At 42.7% G+C, this 15,948-nt stretch overlaps 2 protein-coding genes across 2 annotated transcripts; both read left to right on the top strand.

Moving 5' to 3' along the window:
* The first annotated feature begins 992 nt into the window (after positions 1-992).
* On the top strand, positions 993-1,511 carry LOC132039335 (uncharacterized). The gene has a single exon (XM_059429834.1). It carries the CDS (start codon positions 993-995, stop codon positions 1,509-1,511), a length of 519 nt encoding a protein of 172 aa, XP_059285817.1.
* A 6,017-nt stretch (positions 1,512-7,528) lies between these two features.
* LOC132039334 (uncharacterized) lies at positions 7,529-8,412 on the top strand. Its single transcript, XM_059429833.1, has 2 exons — positions 7,529-7,790; positions 7,868-8,412. The coding sequence occupies exons 1-2, from the start codon at positions 7,529-7,531 to the stop codon at positions 8,410-8,412; spliced, it is 807 nt and encodes a 268-aa protein (XP_059285816.1).
* The last annotated feature ends 7,536 nt before the right edge of the window (positions 8,413-15,948 follow it).

Below are 15,948 nucleotides of genomic sequence, written 5' to 3'. Positions count from 1 at the left end.
TCTTGTTCTTTGGATTTTCATACATGCTTCTAAGTTGATAAAGCAAATAACGGTCACTCTCTCACATAACGGTCCGTTTGATCCGACCGTTTCGGCAGAATCGTTCCGATCATCGTTGTCCGCCGATCGTTCCGACACATTTCGTTCCGGCAGTTAACGTCGGCGACGATCGTGTAACGCCGGCCACTTTTCCGCCCACTACAACACTAGGTAACGCCGGTCACTTTTCCGCCAGATCTACTTTTCTTCTCTCTCTCTCTCTCTTCTTCTTCTCTTCTTCTATACCTCTTCTTTTTCCCCTTTTTATCTGCTACTGGCGCGCCGTGATCCGACGCCGACGAGTTTTTCCGGCGTCATTTTTCGGCCGCTTTGCTCTCTCCTTCTCCCTCCATTTTTTTTTTTCTTTTTCCTTTTCCCCCTCCTCTCTTCTCTTCTCCCCTTTCGGTCTTTGTGAACATTACTCGGCGGTGAACAGTACCACGGCGGTGAACGATGTAACTCCGGCGGTGAACAGTGTTTTTCGACGGCGAACAAGTTCTGTTCAACTGGAGTTGGTACCTCCGGTGCTCGTATCCATTCTTTGTCCATACACCGTAGTTATATTTTGCGGACCGTAGCCCTTTTAATAATTTATTAGTTCATACTAGCTTTTGTGGCTTTAGTTATTGATGGTAGACTAGGGTCATGTTCTCGTCGGGAGGGTTGGGAGTGGTAAGTGGGTTAGAGGAGCGTGCCTAGGGCCGAGAGTAGGTTCTTGGAACATTGGGACGTTAACGGGAAATCCATAGAGCTAGTTAAGATTCTTAAGAAGAGGAAGATTAATATAGCTTGTGTTCAAGAGACCAAATGGGTAGGCCTTAAAGCTAAGGAGGTAGACGGGTATAAGCTTTGGTTCTCGGGGTAGGTCGAACTATAGGAATGGGGTAGGCATTTTAGTAGATAGTGATTTGAGGGATCGGGTGGTAGAGGTTAGGAGGGTCACCGATAGGATGATGTCGATTAAGGTGGTCGTTGAAGGGCTTACTTTGAACATCATTAGTGCGTATGCGCCATGCGGAAGGCTTAGGCGAGGAGGAGAAGAGGCGATTTTGGGAGGATTTGGACGAGGTAGTGGGAGGCATACCACCCACCTGCGAGAAGCTATTCGTGGGGGAGGTGATTTCAATGGGCACATCGGGTCTATTTCGGGGGGTTATGATGATGTGCATGGAGGTTTTGGCTTCGGGGACGGGAATGGAGGAGGAGTCGCACTTTTGGATTTCGCAAGAGCTTTTGGGTTGGTGATAGCCAATTCGAGTTTTCCAAAGAAGGAGGAGCACTTGGTAACCTTCCGTAGTTCGGTGGCTAAGACTCAGATAGACTTTCTACTCCTTAGGCAGGATGACAAAGGTCTGTGCAAAGACTGTAAGGTCATCCCGAGCGACAACCTTACAACCCGACATAAGCTCTCAAAGTATGGATTTAGGGATCAAGATGACGAGAAAGAAGAGGGTCGTGGGTGTTCGGCCTAGATCGATGGGGAGTTTGACCATGACTAGTGCCCGGAGATGGGAGAAATTGCAGACTGTGGGGGCGTGGGATAGTAGTGGGGATGCGACCAGTATGTGGGATAGAACGGCTAGTTGCATTAGGGTAGTAGCTAGGGAAGTGCTGGGGGTCTCGACAGGTAGTCGGGGTGGGCATCGAGGGGATTGGTGGTGGAATGGAGAAGTGCAAAGGAAGGTGGAAGCAAAGAAGGTGGCGTATGCGAAGTTTATAGAAAGCGAGGATGAGGTGGAGAAGTGGACGAACAGAGAACTTTATAAGATGGCGAGGAAGGAGGCGAAGTTGGCGGTTTCGATGGCAAAAACGGCAGCTTTTGAACGCCTTTATGCGGAACTAGAGGAAAAAGGCGGGGATAAGAAATTGTTCAGGCTAGCCAAGGCAAGGGAGAGGAGGGCACGTGATTTGGATCAAGTGAAGTGCATCAAGGACGAGCATGGAAAAGTATTGGTAGAAGAGGCTCACATTAGACGGAGATTAAAAATCATATTTTCACAAACTCTTGAATGAAGAAGGGATAGGGACACATTGTGTTGGGAGATTTAGAACTTACGGGAGCGTCGCGATTTTGGGTATTGCAGAGTATTAAGGTTGAGGAGGTTAATGGGTCTTGTTCGTAGGATGCGCAAGGAAGAAGCGACGGACACGAGAGATTCCCGGAGAATTTTGGAAGTTTGCGGGCTCGGCGGAGTTTGGAGTGGGTGACTAGGTTGTTTAATGTCATCTTTAAGACGGCAATGATGCCGAAGAATGGAGGTCGAGTGTAATGATCCCTCTATACAAGAACAAGGGCGATATCCAGAGTTGCAACAACTATAGAGGTATCAAGCTGCTAAGCCATACTATGAAAGTGTGGGAAAGGGTGGTGGAGATGAGGGTGAGGAGAGGCGTATCTATTTCAGAGAACCAGTTTGGATTCATGCCGGGACGCTCAACTACAGAGGCCATCCATCTTGTAAGAAGACTGGTGGAGCAGTATAGGGAGAGGAAGAGAGACTTACATATGGTATTCATCGACCTAGAAAAGGCTTACGACAAAGTTCCAAGGGAGATCCTATGGAGATGCTTGGAGGCTAAAGGTGTACCTGTGGCGTACACTAGGGTGATCAAGGACATGTATGAGGGAGCCAAGACCAGGGTAAGGACAGTAGGAGGAGACTCAGAGCACTTCCCAGTTGTGATGGGGTTGCATCAAGGATCAGCTCTTAGTCCATTTTTATTTGCCTTGGCGATGGATGAATTGACGCGGCATATTCAAGGTGAGGTGCCATGGTGTATGCTTTTCGCGGATGACATAGTCTTGATCGATGAGACTCGTAGCGGAGTCAACGCTAAGCCTGGAGGTTTGGCGTCAAACTTTGGAGTCTAAAGGATTCAAGCCGAGTAGGACCAAGACGAAAGTACTTGGAGTGCAAGTTCGGTGAAGCACCTCAAGAGGGCCGGCGTGGAAGTGAGGCTTGGTACCCGGTGTCATTCGGAAGACAAGTAGTTTCAAGTATCTTGGGTCTATTATACAAGGCCGATTGGGGAGATTGACGATGATGTCACACATCGTATTAGGGCAAGTGGATGAAATGGAGGCTCGCTCCGGAGTGCTATGTGATAAGAAAGTGCCACCACAACTTAAGGGCAAGTTCTACAAAGTGGTGGTTAGACCGACCATGTTGTATGGGGCGGAGTGTTGGCCAGTTAAGATCTCTCACGTTCAAAAGATGAAAGTTGCCGAGATGCGAATGTTAAGATGGATGTGTGGGCACACCAAGAGTGACAGGATTAGGAATGAGGCTATCCGGGACAAGGTGGGAGTGGCCTCGGTGGAAGACAAGATGCGGGAAACGAGACTGAGATGGTTTGGACATGTGAAGAGGAGAGGCACGGATGCCCCAGTGCGGAGGTGTGAGAGGTTGGCCATGGATGGTTTCAGAAGAGGTAGGGGTAGGCCGAAGAAGTATTGGGGAGAGGTGATTAGACGGGATATAGCGCGATTCACAGAACTACCGAGGACATGACCTTAGATAGGAGGGTATGGAGGACTCGGATTAGGGTAGAAGGCTAGTAGATAGTAACGTTTATCCTTTCATATTAGTAGTCACATTTGTGCTTTGGTTTACGCTACTATTTGTTATCCCGTACTTTGATTATCTTATTTTATCCGTGATAGCATCGCTCCTTTACAAACCGCTTCATCATGGCTTAGTCGCTTTAGTTATTTGCATTCCCATATCGCTTTGAATCTCTTGGCCTTATCTCGACCTCGTGTTATGCTTTTATGCTTTTATGCTTTCTTTTGAGCCGAGGGTCTTTCGGAAACCCGTCCCTACCTTGGTAGAGTCGGTGTCCGCGTACACTCTACCCTCCCCAGACCTCACGTTGTGGGATTTCACTGGGTTGTTGTTGTTGTTGTTGTTGTTGTATCTCTTAATATTAGAAAGAATGATTCATTAAAAAACTTGGCATATAATGAGTGACGTTATTAAAGTAGAATTTCGTTGTGAATGAGGTTATAGACTTTTCCCTTTCTTTTGAATTATAGGAGTATTTACTTATATTACGTTGAAACTTACTTATGTAACGTTTGATTTTGACATAAGAGCATTATGTTAAATTTTTTTCTTTTGGATTTTGAATTTAGGTTATACTTTCGATTTTAAAAATATTTGCTTTAGTGCTATTGACTTGCTATTTCACACTGCATGTTGTTTATTTTTCACTTACAATTAATAGAATTATTGCCAAACATTTGGATAATGTTATGGCATTTTATTTATAAATATATTATGTTTTGTCAAATATCCAATCCCATGATATTCTCACAAAAAAGGTATGCTTTTAAGTTTTATAATCAATTAAAATTAAAATATTATTAATTTGAAATTATATATCATAATTTTTTACAATATTAGTTACAAATATATGATTATTAATTAACATGTTTTCAAGAAACAATGTATTATTAAATAACTAATTTAGTATCATTTATATATGCACATATTTTTTAAATATTAATTTTAATTTTTTTATAATTAAATTTTATTTTTAAATTAAACTAACTGTGTAATTACACATGTGCAACCAAACAACACACTTGTAATTACACTGTAATTACATTATGACAAACAAACAGGTCGTTGTAATTACAATACTGTGTAATTACTAGGGTAGTAATTACACCAATTCCAATTACCAGGTGGCTTTCCAAACAGGCTCTTAAGGTCATTACACTGAATCTCTATAGATTATAGAACTCCGAACTTAAAATATGAGTTATTGTTGTTTACTTATGTATAATGACATCTCTTTGCGTCATTTCATAATCACGAATTCGTGATTGTGCTAATTAAATCTGCAGTTGATTGATCTGGTTGTAATTATATCTACTTTGTGGTGTTTTCGGGATGATGATTAAAGAAGAAAAAAAGCAAAAAGAAGAGCCACGAGAAAAGAACTATGAACACTTTGAATGTCATGCTATGGAATAAGCAGAAGAACATAAGTACTGCAATGAACGATCTGAAAACAGAAGTGGATAAACACTACATCATTGAAAGAAACAGAAGTGGATAAACAGAAGTATATTTTGTTGGTTAAACTGTGGGGATCATGATATGAATATTCCATTTCAATCAACTCAATTTTGGATAAAATCTCTAAATTATTCAATCATAGATGATTGGCGGCCATGGAGTTTTGAAGGTCAAGTTGCTGGGTAGCTTCTCAAATTAATTAAACCATTTTAGTTCTTGTTTCTTAATTTTTCATCAGAGACACACACAAAGTTGAGAAATGTGAAATTAATTTGGTCTAATCTTTCTTGTTTATTTGCAAATATACAAGATCCTACTCCAATCGGATGACATTTGCAACTGTCAAGGCAAGAGTTTTCAAAATCTAATTACTAATTTGTTTTCCTTCATAATATTAAGATATATCCCCTCCATTCCAATTTGTGTGACATAGTTTGAGTTTAAGGAAAAAAATGAAGGCTTTTGAAACTTGAGGCCTAAAACATGTGATAGCATTTCTATGGCTATAAAAATTTTGAATTTTTTGGCTTTAAATGTGCCATAACATTTGGTTGGTTATAAAAGTTTTCATTAAGAATAAAATGAGAAGTTTAACGTTAACTTGCTACTAAAAAATCACTATTTTTTCATTGAAAATGTTCAATGTCTATTCCCACATATATTTTGATTAAATCAAGAAAAAATAGTAATGTTTTCACACATAAAAATTAGAAAGTTTCTCAGCATTTCAGTTAGAACTTTTTTTCCACCTTGCGTTTTCGCAGTGAACTGGTTATGTGAGAATGAGGTGGAAAATCATGTTTTATAACACAACTTTCCCACTGATTGTCGGTTGGAAAAACCTTTATTGCTAGTAGTAGTTTCCAAATTTAGAAGCTTGACATTCTTTTTTTGTACGGACTAAAAAGAAAAGTGTATAACATAAATTGGAACGACACCTAAATTAGTAAGAATATTTGGAGTATAAGCTTTTATTCTAGCTTGCTAATTATTTTGTGCTTTTATTTGTTTACTTATATTTTTGGACAGGGAGCAGGACATGTAGCTCCTGAGTACAAGCCTAAAGAGAGCTTAACCATGTTTCAGAGATGGATGTCTAATCAACTTCTTTGAAGTGTATATATATATATACATATTCAGAAGCAGTAATAAAAACCGAAAATGTGTCTCAATTTTCTGCTTTATTCTATATAGAACGGGTTTGTATAAGCTGAATTTAAATAACTTAAAAACACTTAAAAGCATTTTTAAGTGTTGGAGTTGAATTTATAAACAAACAATTATGTAATTGGATAAAAATATTGAATCTGAAAATAGGTTATTGATGTGTTTGGTAAAAAAGAGCTGATAAACACATTTCCTTGGTCTCGCTGTTAAAGATGAAGGGCACGATTTTTTACATTTTTGCTTAATCAACTTTTATAATGTTTGTTGCAGAATTTCATTAGTGCTAATTCAGATTTAAATTCAATTTTTTGCTTTGCTAATTTTCGTGCTAATTTTTCTTTTTGAATTGTTTTGATTGAAGTTGATTTTGGTTTTTTAAGTTTTTCGTCACTTTCGCGCTTTTGAGTTTCTGCTGGTACAAAATGTATGACACTTCCTTCTAAAATTGCTTTTTAGTCTTTATTTTTCTTTATATTCGCTGTTTTCTTTTTCAAGATCTACTCGGTTGCTAGAAAGAGAAACAAAAAGAAAGTACTATTCCCATATCAAATTGACTAGATAGAATTGGCCCGTGCTGGTTGGGGTTTTTTGTAAAGCTGATGTAATTGTAGTAATTTAGATTACAATAATAGAGCAGTCGATAAATAAAGGGTTCTCTTCAAAAATGAGATTTCTTGTTGATTAATATAAAGGACCAAAAATAATAGCGGTGAGTTGAATAAGAGGTCTCGAATTTAAGTTCTAGGAATGGAAAAAATCCAAATAAGAAATGCTTTCCTCTTGATCAACATAAAGGATCACAAATGATTGCGAACTATTGGACATGGTCTGTGTTCATATCTGTTGAAGAAGACAAGAAATTCATCATCCTTGTGCATATCGAAGTCAACATCTATTCCATTCTCTCACTCAGTTAATTATTCCACTATCGGGCCATTGGTTCTGGACAGACCAAGATATAGAGAAAAAGGCCCAATTACTCTTGTTCAGCCCACATAAACAAATATAGATATTTCCTCGGTTTTGGATTCATACACGTATATACATTCTAGTAGATTCCTATTTCTTGTACAAGGAATAAAAGTTAGTTATATGCCAGCAAATTGTATAAGACAACTGGATTAGAATAGTACAACCTTATCTTCTTTTGTTTTGTATATATATTGGTACAGTGAATACAAAATCATAGACAGAAAATTTCTCCATATATTTCCTTGTTTTTCCTACATGGTATCAGAGCTTTAGGTGCTCGTCTCTAATCTTTTGCTCCTATTCATTTTTCAATCTTCACCACAATGGTGAATTCAGATGACACGGAATTGACCCAAACAAACATCAAAACCAATCCTGTAAATGACCATTCTAGTCCCTTTTACCTTCACCCATCAGATTCACCGGGGATGTTGCTAGTCAACTCCTTATTTGATGGAAAGGGATATACAGGTTGGAATAGAGCTTTTATTATAGCTTTATCAGCTAAGAACAAACTGGGAATGATTGATGGCACAGTTGAGATGCCTGATGCTTCAGATCCAGATCACAAAATATGGACCAGGTGTAATGACATGGTTATTTCCTGGATTCTCAACTCTCTTTCAAAAGACATTCTTTGAATCTGTTCTTTACTCCAAAAGCAAGAGAAATTTGGAAAGAGTTAGCAACAAGGTTTGGACGATGGTGTAATGGTGCTCAACTTTATCAACTTCAAAAAGAACTTTCGGATGCGGTAAGGACTTCAGATATTGCAGGTTATTTCACTAAGGTTAAGAAAATATGGGATGAGCTTAATGCTCTTATTACTTTTGATCATTGTTCTTGCAAATGTATTTGTGGTGGGAAGGTTAAGACTATCAAATCCCATCAGGATGGGAGACTGATTGAGTTCCTAATGGGACTGAACAACAGTTATTCCAGTGTTAAGAGCACCGTCACGATGATGGATCCCTTACCCACTGTGGGATCTGCCTATTCTTTGCTTATTCAAGAAGAGAAACAAAGAGAGGTATATATGGAAGCACACCCCTCTGAGGCTGCTTTTATGGTGTCAAATCAGAAATACAACAACAATGTTCAAAGGTTTGCTAATAACAATCAACAGAAATATGCAGGATCTGAAGCAAAGTACAAAGGAAATTTCATAACCAAAATGCAGGAATGTTTTGCACACACTGCAAAATGACAAATCATAATGTTGGTAAATGCTACGGACTAATTGGTTTTCCACGATTTTAAGTTCACAAGGTCAAAGAAAACAAGTTTACACCATAAGCAATGCAACACCATTGGTCAAGATCGAACAATCACCTTGGAGGAGATCTTTCCCTTTTGAGAAACGGATCACCCCGAACAACATTCTCGGTTGGTAAACCTTCGCAACAGTTCAAGTATGGGGAACCACAAGATGCAAATTTTGATGCCACTATTTCGCCCATTTGTCCGGTATAATCACCCTCATTTCAACCAGAGATTCTTTTTCTTGTTCTTCTCAAATTCATTCTAATTCTTGGATACTTGACTCTGGTGCTTCAGAGCATATGACTTATGATTTCTCTTTATTATCTAATGTCACATCTTTATCTGCAGTTTTATATGTTAGTTTGACAAATTCTCAAAAACTCAAAGTGACTCATAAAGGCAGTGTCACTGTCTTACCTAATCTGGTGTTACACAATGTTCTTTTTGTACCAGAATTTAAATTCAACCTTCTATCAATACATAAATTCACTTCTCAGTTTCATTGTATGTTAATATTCTTCTCCTTTGGTGCAATTTTTCAAGGCCCTTCCTGTCACGACCCAACCCCGTAGGCCGTGACTAATGTCCGAGTTGGACACTCGTACGCACTTAACACTCAGATTTGGCATACTACCACGCATAATCATACATAATCACATATGGTCTCAGATTGTCGCAAGATAGCAAACATATGTCATAATGTACAGAATCTCATAATATACACAAGGGCAAGGCTAACGCCACGCGCGGGACCGCCCGTAAACACATATCACACACACACATAGGCCGTACGTACGTAACCGTACCCACGTACATGTCCACGAGACCTCTAAACGAGTAACAAAATCATATGACGGGACGGGGCCCCGTCGTACCCTCGAATAAATATGTACATATGCATCGAAAAGTATATATACCAAATATAGCTCGACGAGGGAACGCCTCAAAAAGCAGAGTAGATGCCACAGGCGGGTGGATCTCAACCGAGCGTCGGTACTGCGGGCATGAAACACGGCCCCGAAGGAAGGGGGTCGACGAATATGTACTGAGTATGTAAAGCAGGAATACAGAATCATGATGGCAAGTACGAAAGTAGACATAATATGCAAAATATCAAAATATTTGGTTAAAAATATATTTCATGCATAGGCTCTTAGAACGGTGGTCGCCCGCCTGTCGTTGGCGCCACGCCACAGCATCACACCAGAAGATTTCATATCTCCGTAACCCGACAAATCCCCGTAACACATCATAGCCAACCATAACGCCATAACACAAGATCACACCAAACGGAACCGGCCTTCCGAGAGGAGCTCGGTGAACCTTAACACGAGCGCATCACACCGGAATGTATATCATAATGCGCACGAAGCATAACCGGCCCGGGATCCGGTGAACGAGGTGATGACCATAAGCACGAGCAGAGTCGTGAGTAACCATATGCATAAAATCATATTCAAAACTCATTAAACCAATAAGAAATCCATATGCGAAATTTGAAGAGAAAATAGCACTAAGTTTCTTCAAAGACCATTAAAGACGAGCATAAAAGCCGCGGGCCCCACGAATGGGTGCCGGCCCCCATCCGAGCCCGACTACGAGAGTTGGGGAAAGTTATGCCTTATGAGCTTACCTATTATGTTTTGGGGCGTTCCGAGCCTCGTATGCAAAAGTTACGGACGTTTGAAGTTCGGGACCTTTTGTAGTTAAAATTCTCCATAAACCTTTAAAATTCAATCTTTTGAAAACATAAAAGTCTTATTTTGGTCCCATCAAAGAGTAGATTTTAAGGAACGAACAAAAGTACATACCTAAGCTCGAATTCTAAGAGTGGATTTACCCCAAGGCTCGGGCCATAGCCTAGTATCACTAAGACATGCCAAAAGAGAAAGCGATGCCTTACATACCTTATCCGCTCGCAAGCTAAGTCAAGCTTCAAGCTTCGGGTACGCCAAGATCTACATAACGCCAAATATATTAACATTAGCCATAAGCCTTTATGAATTCAATTCCGACGAACACTAAATTCTACCGAAATTTCTACAGTTAAAGACTTCCTTTGTAATACATTCAACCCCGAGATTTCAACTACTGCCAAATTCATCAACAACCAAACTACAATATCAATAATCAATATACATTCCAACTTTGATATTCAATCCAAACACATTTCAACCTTAAACACATGTTGTTACATACTTAGGGACATTCCAATATATTCAACTAACTTCATATAATCAAATTAACATTAACGCTCATACATTCAATTATCCACCCGAACCCATTCAAACCATAAGAACACCTTAAGCAAGTCATACAATATTTCAAACAAGCCAAATATTGTTCCAACTTACCTAAATTGCCTCCAAACCCGAGAATAACACCAAACATATTCTTTCCTTCCAAATTCATGCATTACACTAACAAACCATACTTAAACAACATTATTCTTAAAAGTTCAAGAAACTACATTACATCATATTAATCCTTAAAATCAGCCCACACAATTTTTGCTTCAACTAGGGATCATTAACCATCATTTTTATATCATATAACGATTTACGACAATAACCAAAACACCATATAACATCACCACCATGGCTGCCCCAAAATCCGTCCATACACGGCCAGCCTCACAAGTAAAATTTCATGAGTTTCATTCATTTTCGCACTCCACAACAACATACAAACATGCTAAATACAATGAATTCATTATTCCTAATCATCTCAACACCTATACAGCCAAGTGCCCTACCTACGGTCCAACTTCAACATCTTATTCTCTTCTCATGATTTTCATTCATTTCAACACATTACAACAACACACAACAAGCTAGATAGAATTGTTTCATCACTCCTAACATACCACACATATGCACATCTACACACATATATACACACGGTCACATTGCAACATCCACATATTCATAGCTTCCATCATTTCCACACTTCACAACACCTACAAACCATCCATAATATATGAAAATAAGAATGAAATCTTACCTCCTTCCCTTCACTTCCTCACCACGGCTAAGCCTCAACTTTGTACGAAGAGTGCTTTGCAAGCTTCAACAATCACTCTATGTTGTTCCTTACCTTCTAATGAGTTGAGTTGCTAGAGAAAACTACTTATTTTCCTCACTTTTTTTCTTGGTGTTGCTCGAGAGAGAGCCGAATGGTTGCTCCTCCCTTTCTCTCAAAGTTTCTTGAAATTTCCTTGGCACAAATGATAAAGATGACTAATAGTCATCCCTCTTATTACATATAATAGCCTCCCATGTGGCCATGGCCCACATCCCATTGTGACCGGCCACATGGCTCCTTAGGTTCATGAAATTTTTTTCCCACTTTTTCCCATAATTCATCTTTGGTCCCCAAACTTCCTTAGTATTTCAGCCACTCAACACTTTGACAACACGAAAGCAACTCGCGACTTAAAATAGAATCGTAGTTAAAAATCTCGACTTATCATCTCTAGTAGTCTTGTCCTAACTTCCCGCAATTAGCTCGGAATGTTCCAATATTCAAAAATGCGAGGTGTAACATCCTTCCCCCCTTTAGAACATTCGTCCTCGAATGTTCAACTAGTCTTATAAGGTCGTATAAGAGTCTCGGGGGGGTCTTCCTTTATTGGCCACGTCGCCGTAGATTATCCGTTATCACTCTCTCATCGTATCCTTCCCTGTAAATCCCCACATCTAATTCTCGGTATCATCCCAATTGCCATCCTAGCTCTTACCCTTCTCCTCCTTGGATTGTTTCTTGCTAGTCTCGACGAGGGGGTGATCTGTCTGCTGACTTCGGTATCCATATCCAGCGACCTTATCGTGAGTACACTACTTATCTAGTATTTACGTTCCTCGCGCCCGCTTCCCCCCTTTAGGGGTGCGCTCACTTTATTGCCACTTATCGTTATTCCCCTTTGTCGCTTGAACTTCGTCGTCTTGCCCAATTAATGTCTTTCTTATATCGTCGCATTGGTTGCCGGGATCTGTATTCCCACTAATATGGTCATGCACGGGGTATTACCTACTAACCCCCATAACACCGATGCACGCGTATACAGTGCCAAGACCTTCCTCACAAAGATCCCCCAAATACTCCTCGGCGGCCCCGATTCTAGCGCGCGACGCACTTTCTTTGCTATGCACGATTTAGTCCTTCCCGTCTACGCGGTCTCTTAAGTTTTCCGCACCGCCCAAGATATTCTAAGTCCCTTTAGATCGCTTTAGCCCCCATTTACCTCTTTGATCGAAATTGTAAGACCTTGAAACTTCCCGTGGGTCACCCATAAAATTTCCCTCACTCTAGCACGCTTAACCTCGGAACTCCGGTGGAATACGATGCCCTAACATTAGTAAAATCACGCTCACCTTACCACACGACCTTTGTCACATAATTTGAAATAAAGTAAAGTCTTGACAGATTTCCGGACGTCCTCGTAACACAATTACTATTTTGCCCTTCTCTCGACTTTTCCATATTCACTTGTCACCTATGGACATTACTACTTCCTACCCTAGCCTCCCAATTCCGTAATAACAATGAATACGCCTTAATCACCGTTATTTACCAATACTCGATTATCGACCTCGAATTTCCACCTCAAAAAGTTAATTATACTACGTATATATATATGAAAATATAAATTCTAATAAGAGGTTCATATACGTAGGCGTATCCGATCGTACGTCTCCTCTGTACGGGGGGGGGGGGGAGCTAGCGCGTATATGCGGTTCGACGGACCGCCGGGAACCCCGAGGCTCCGCCGCGACCTCTACCACGACCCGGGTGCGCGCATGCCCGCCCCGCGGGCGCGCCACCGGCGAAGAAGAGGAACGGCACCCGAACTCGGTGGGTCGAGCCGCGCGCTCGCGCCGCTCCTCCCGCCGGCAATCTCTCGCGAGGCCGGTCCCGACGCCCGCATGAAATAAAGCAAAGCGTACGTGTCCGTGCGCCTCCCGTGGGGTGGTGTCTCCCGCGCCGGGAACACGCAGGTCTAAATGGCCCCGTCGATCGGTACCCTCTCGTCGGCAGAACGAAGCCCCGAGCTCGTCCTCGCTCCCGAATATCCGCAGTATCGGGTCTCCCCGCCCGGCGTCGGGGTGTACTCCGGATGGGCCGGGAGGAATATCCATCGCATCACGGCCGAGTCGTCCGCCTCGAGAATCCCCGCATACCCTCGGCCGACTCAGCCTGCTTCGGGCCGGCTCCCCGTCAAAATCTCGTCCCGCCGATGTCCACGCTGCCTACATCCTTCCGCCCCGAGCGCACGCTGCCGTACGCGGGCAATATCCATTCCCTGGCCGGGGCGGGGCCCACTGCCAGGCAATTATCGATGACATACTTATCCAAACCCTAATAAATGATGCATCCCGTCGGTCATGTCGCTACCAACGTAGGGCATACCGAGCCGCAGAGTCAAACTCCCAAACTATACCCTCGACACCGCGGCCTGCCGCCGAGTGATAAAAATCGTCCCAATCCGGCCTCGTAGCTCGGTGGTAGAAAATGTCTCGTAAAGGCTCCCGTGAACTCATCCCACACAAACAGAGAGGGCCCTCACCCCTAGCTAATTCCCAAGACTCGTACCGGTTGGCCGCGACATCATGCAATCCGTATGAGGCCAACTCAACCGACTCGCGTCGGAGGGAGAGGCCTTAATCGCCCGTAGCGCATCGCATCTCCCTAAGAAACTCTGAGGTCTTCTTCGGGCTTTTGTCCCGAAGAACTCCGAGAGAGGGTAAAAGTCAAAAACTCACGGGCCCTCGAGCCTCCGCCTACTCCCATTAGCCCATCACCGCCGACTCAAGTCGTTGCTGCGAGCCGCCACCCGTACGGTCAATAACCCACCGCCTCCCGCATAGCCATTCTATCCTCCGCCCTCGGGCCGCGGGGCTAGAGGCTCAAAGCCGGGGCCAGAAACCGGCGCGGCTCCGCGCCCTCCGATTCGCAACCGGGATCGTTCCTCGATCCCCTCTCGGGACGGTGGCGTCCGCCGAGCTACTGTCGGAGGCACAGTTTCTGACTCGGGCGGACGGGCCCCAGGTGACTGCGGGCACGACTACCTCTCGTCGGCCGCGGACTTGTCTCTTCTCGGGCTGCCGTCGCTTTTCTCGGAGGCATAGGTCGAAAATATAGCAATTTCGTCGTAAAAGAAGTCATCCTAATAACACGGCTACATCGCACGATCTAAGATCGAAAGGAAGGCGCATCCCAAATGTCCGTAGCCTCCGTTTGCGTAGATGTGGGCGCACAACACACCGATAAACAGACTCATTAGACACGGTTCGTGGACATTCCGAGGACCCAACCGCTTCGATACCACTTTTGTCACGACCCAACCCCGTAGTCGTGACTAATGTCCGAGTTGGACACTCGTACGCACTTAACACTTTATTTGGCATACTACCACGCATAATCATACATAATCACATATGGTCTCAGATTGTCGCAAGATAGCAAACATATGTCATAATGTACAGAATCTCATAATATACACAAGGGCAAGCCAGCTAGGCTGCCACGGCGGGTGGACCGCCCAGAAACACATATCACACACACATAGTTGTACAGACGTAACCGTACCCACGTACATGTCCACGTAGCCTCTAAACAGAAGTAACAAAATCATATGACGGGACGGTGGCCCCGTCGTACCCCCGAATAAATATGTACATATGCATCGAAAAGTATATATACCAAATATAGTGCTCCGGACGAGGGAACGCTCTCAAAAGCGAGTAGATGCCCTAGGCGGGTGGATCCTCAACCGAGCGTCGAACCGCATTGGCGGGCATGAAACGCAGCCCCCGAAGGAAGGGGGTCAGTACGGAATATGTACTGAGTATGTAAAGCAGGAATACAGAATCATGATGGCAAGTACGAAAGTAGACATAATATGCAAAATATCAAAATATTTGGTTAAAAATATATTTCATGCATAGGCTCTTAGAACGTGGTCGCCCGCCGTCGTTGCGCCACGCCAGCGCATCACACCGAAGATTTCATATCTCCGTAACCCGACAAATCCCCGTAACACATCATAGCCAACCATAACGCCATCACAAAGATCACACGAAACGAAACCGCTCCTCCGGGAGAGGAGCTCGGTGAACCTTTCCTGGCGCATCGACCGAATGTATATCATAATGTGCACGAAGCATAACCGGCCGGGATCCGGCGAACGAGGTGATGACCATAAGCACGAGTAGTCGTGAGTAACCATATGCATAAAATCATATTCAAAACTCATTAAACCAATAAGAAATCCATATGCGAAATTTGAAGAGAAAATAGCACTAAGTTTCTTCAAAGACCATTAAAGACGAGCATAAAAGCCGCGGGCCCCACGAATGGGTGCCGGCCCCCATCCGAGCCCGACTACGAGAGTTAGGGAAGAGTTATGCCTTATGAGCTTACCTATTATGTTTTGGGGCGTTCCGAGCTCGTATGCAAAAGTTACGGACGTTTGAAGTTC

This window comes from Lycium ferocissimum, chromosome 12, assembly GCF_029784015.1.
Source record: "Lycium ferocissimum isolate CSIRO_LF1 chromosome 12, AGI_CSIRO_Lferr_CH_V1, whole genome shotgun sequence".
In the NCBI taxonomy this organism is placed as follows: domain Eukaryota; kingdom Viridiplantae; phylum Streptophyta; class Magnoliopsida; order Solanales; family Solanaceae; genus Lycium; species Lycium ferocissimum.
Note: the sequence above shows the minus strand (reverse complement) of the source record. Positions and strands in the feature narration are given on the sequence as shown.

Excerpts from the sequence above, each read along its gene's own strand:
- LOC132039335 (XM_059429834.1), top strand. The coding sequence starts at position 993 with ATGTCGATTAAGGTGGTCGTTGAAGGGCTTACTTTGAACATCATTAGT.
- LOC132039334 (XM_059429833.1), top strand. The coding sequence starts at position 7,529 with ATGGTGAATTCAGATGACACGGAATTGACCCAAACAAACATCAAAACC. Across the intron at positions 7,791-7,867 it reads TCACAAAATATGGACCAGGT|CAAGAGAAATTTGGAAAGAG; the intron begins GTAATGACATGG and ends TTACTCCAAAAG.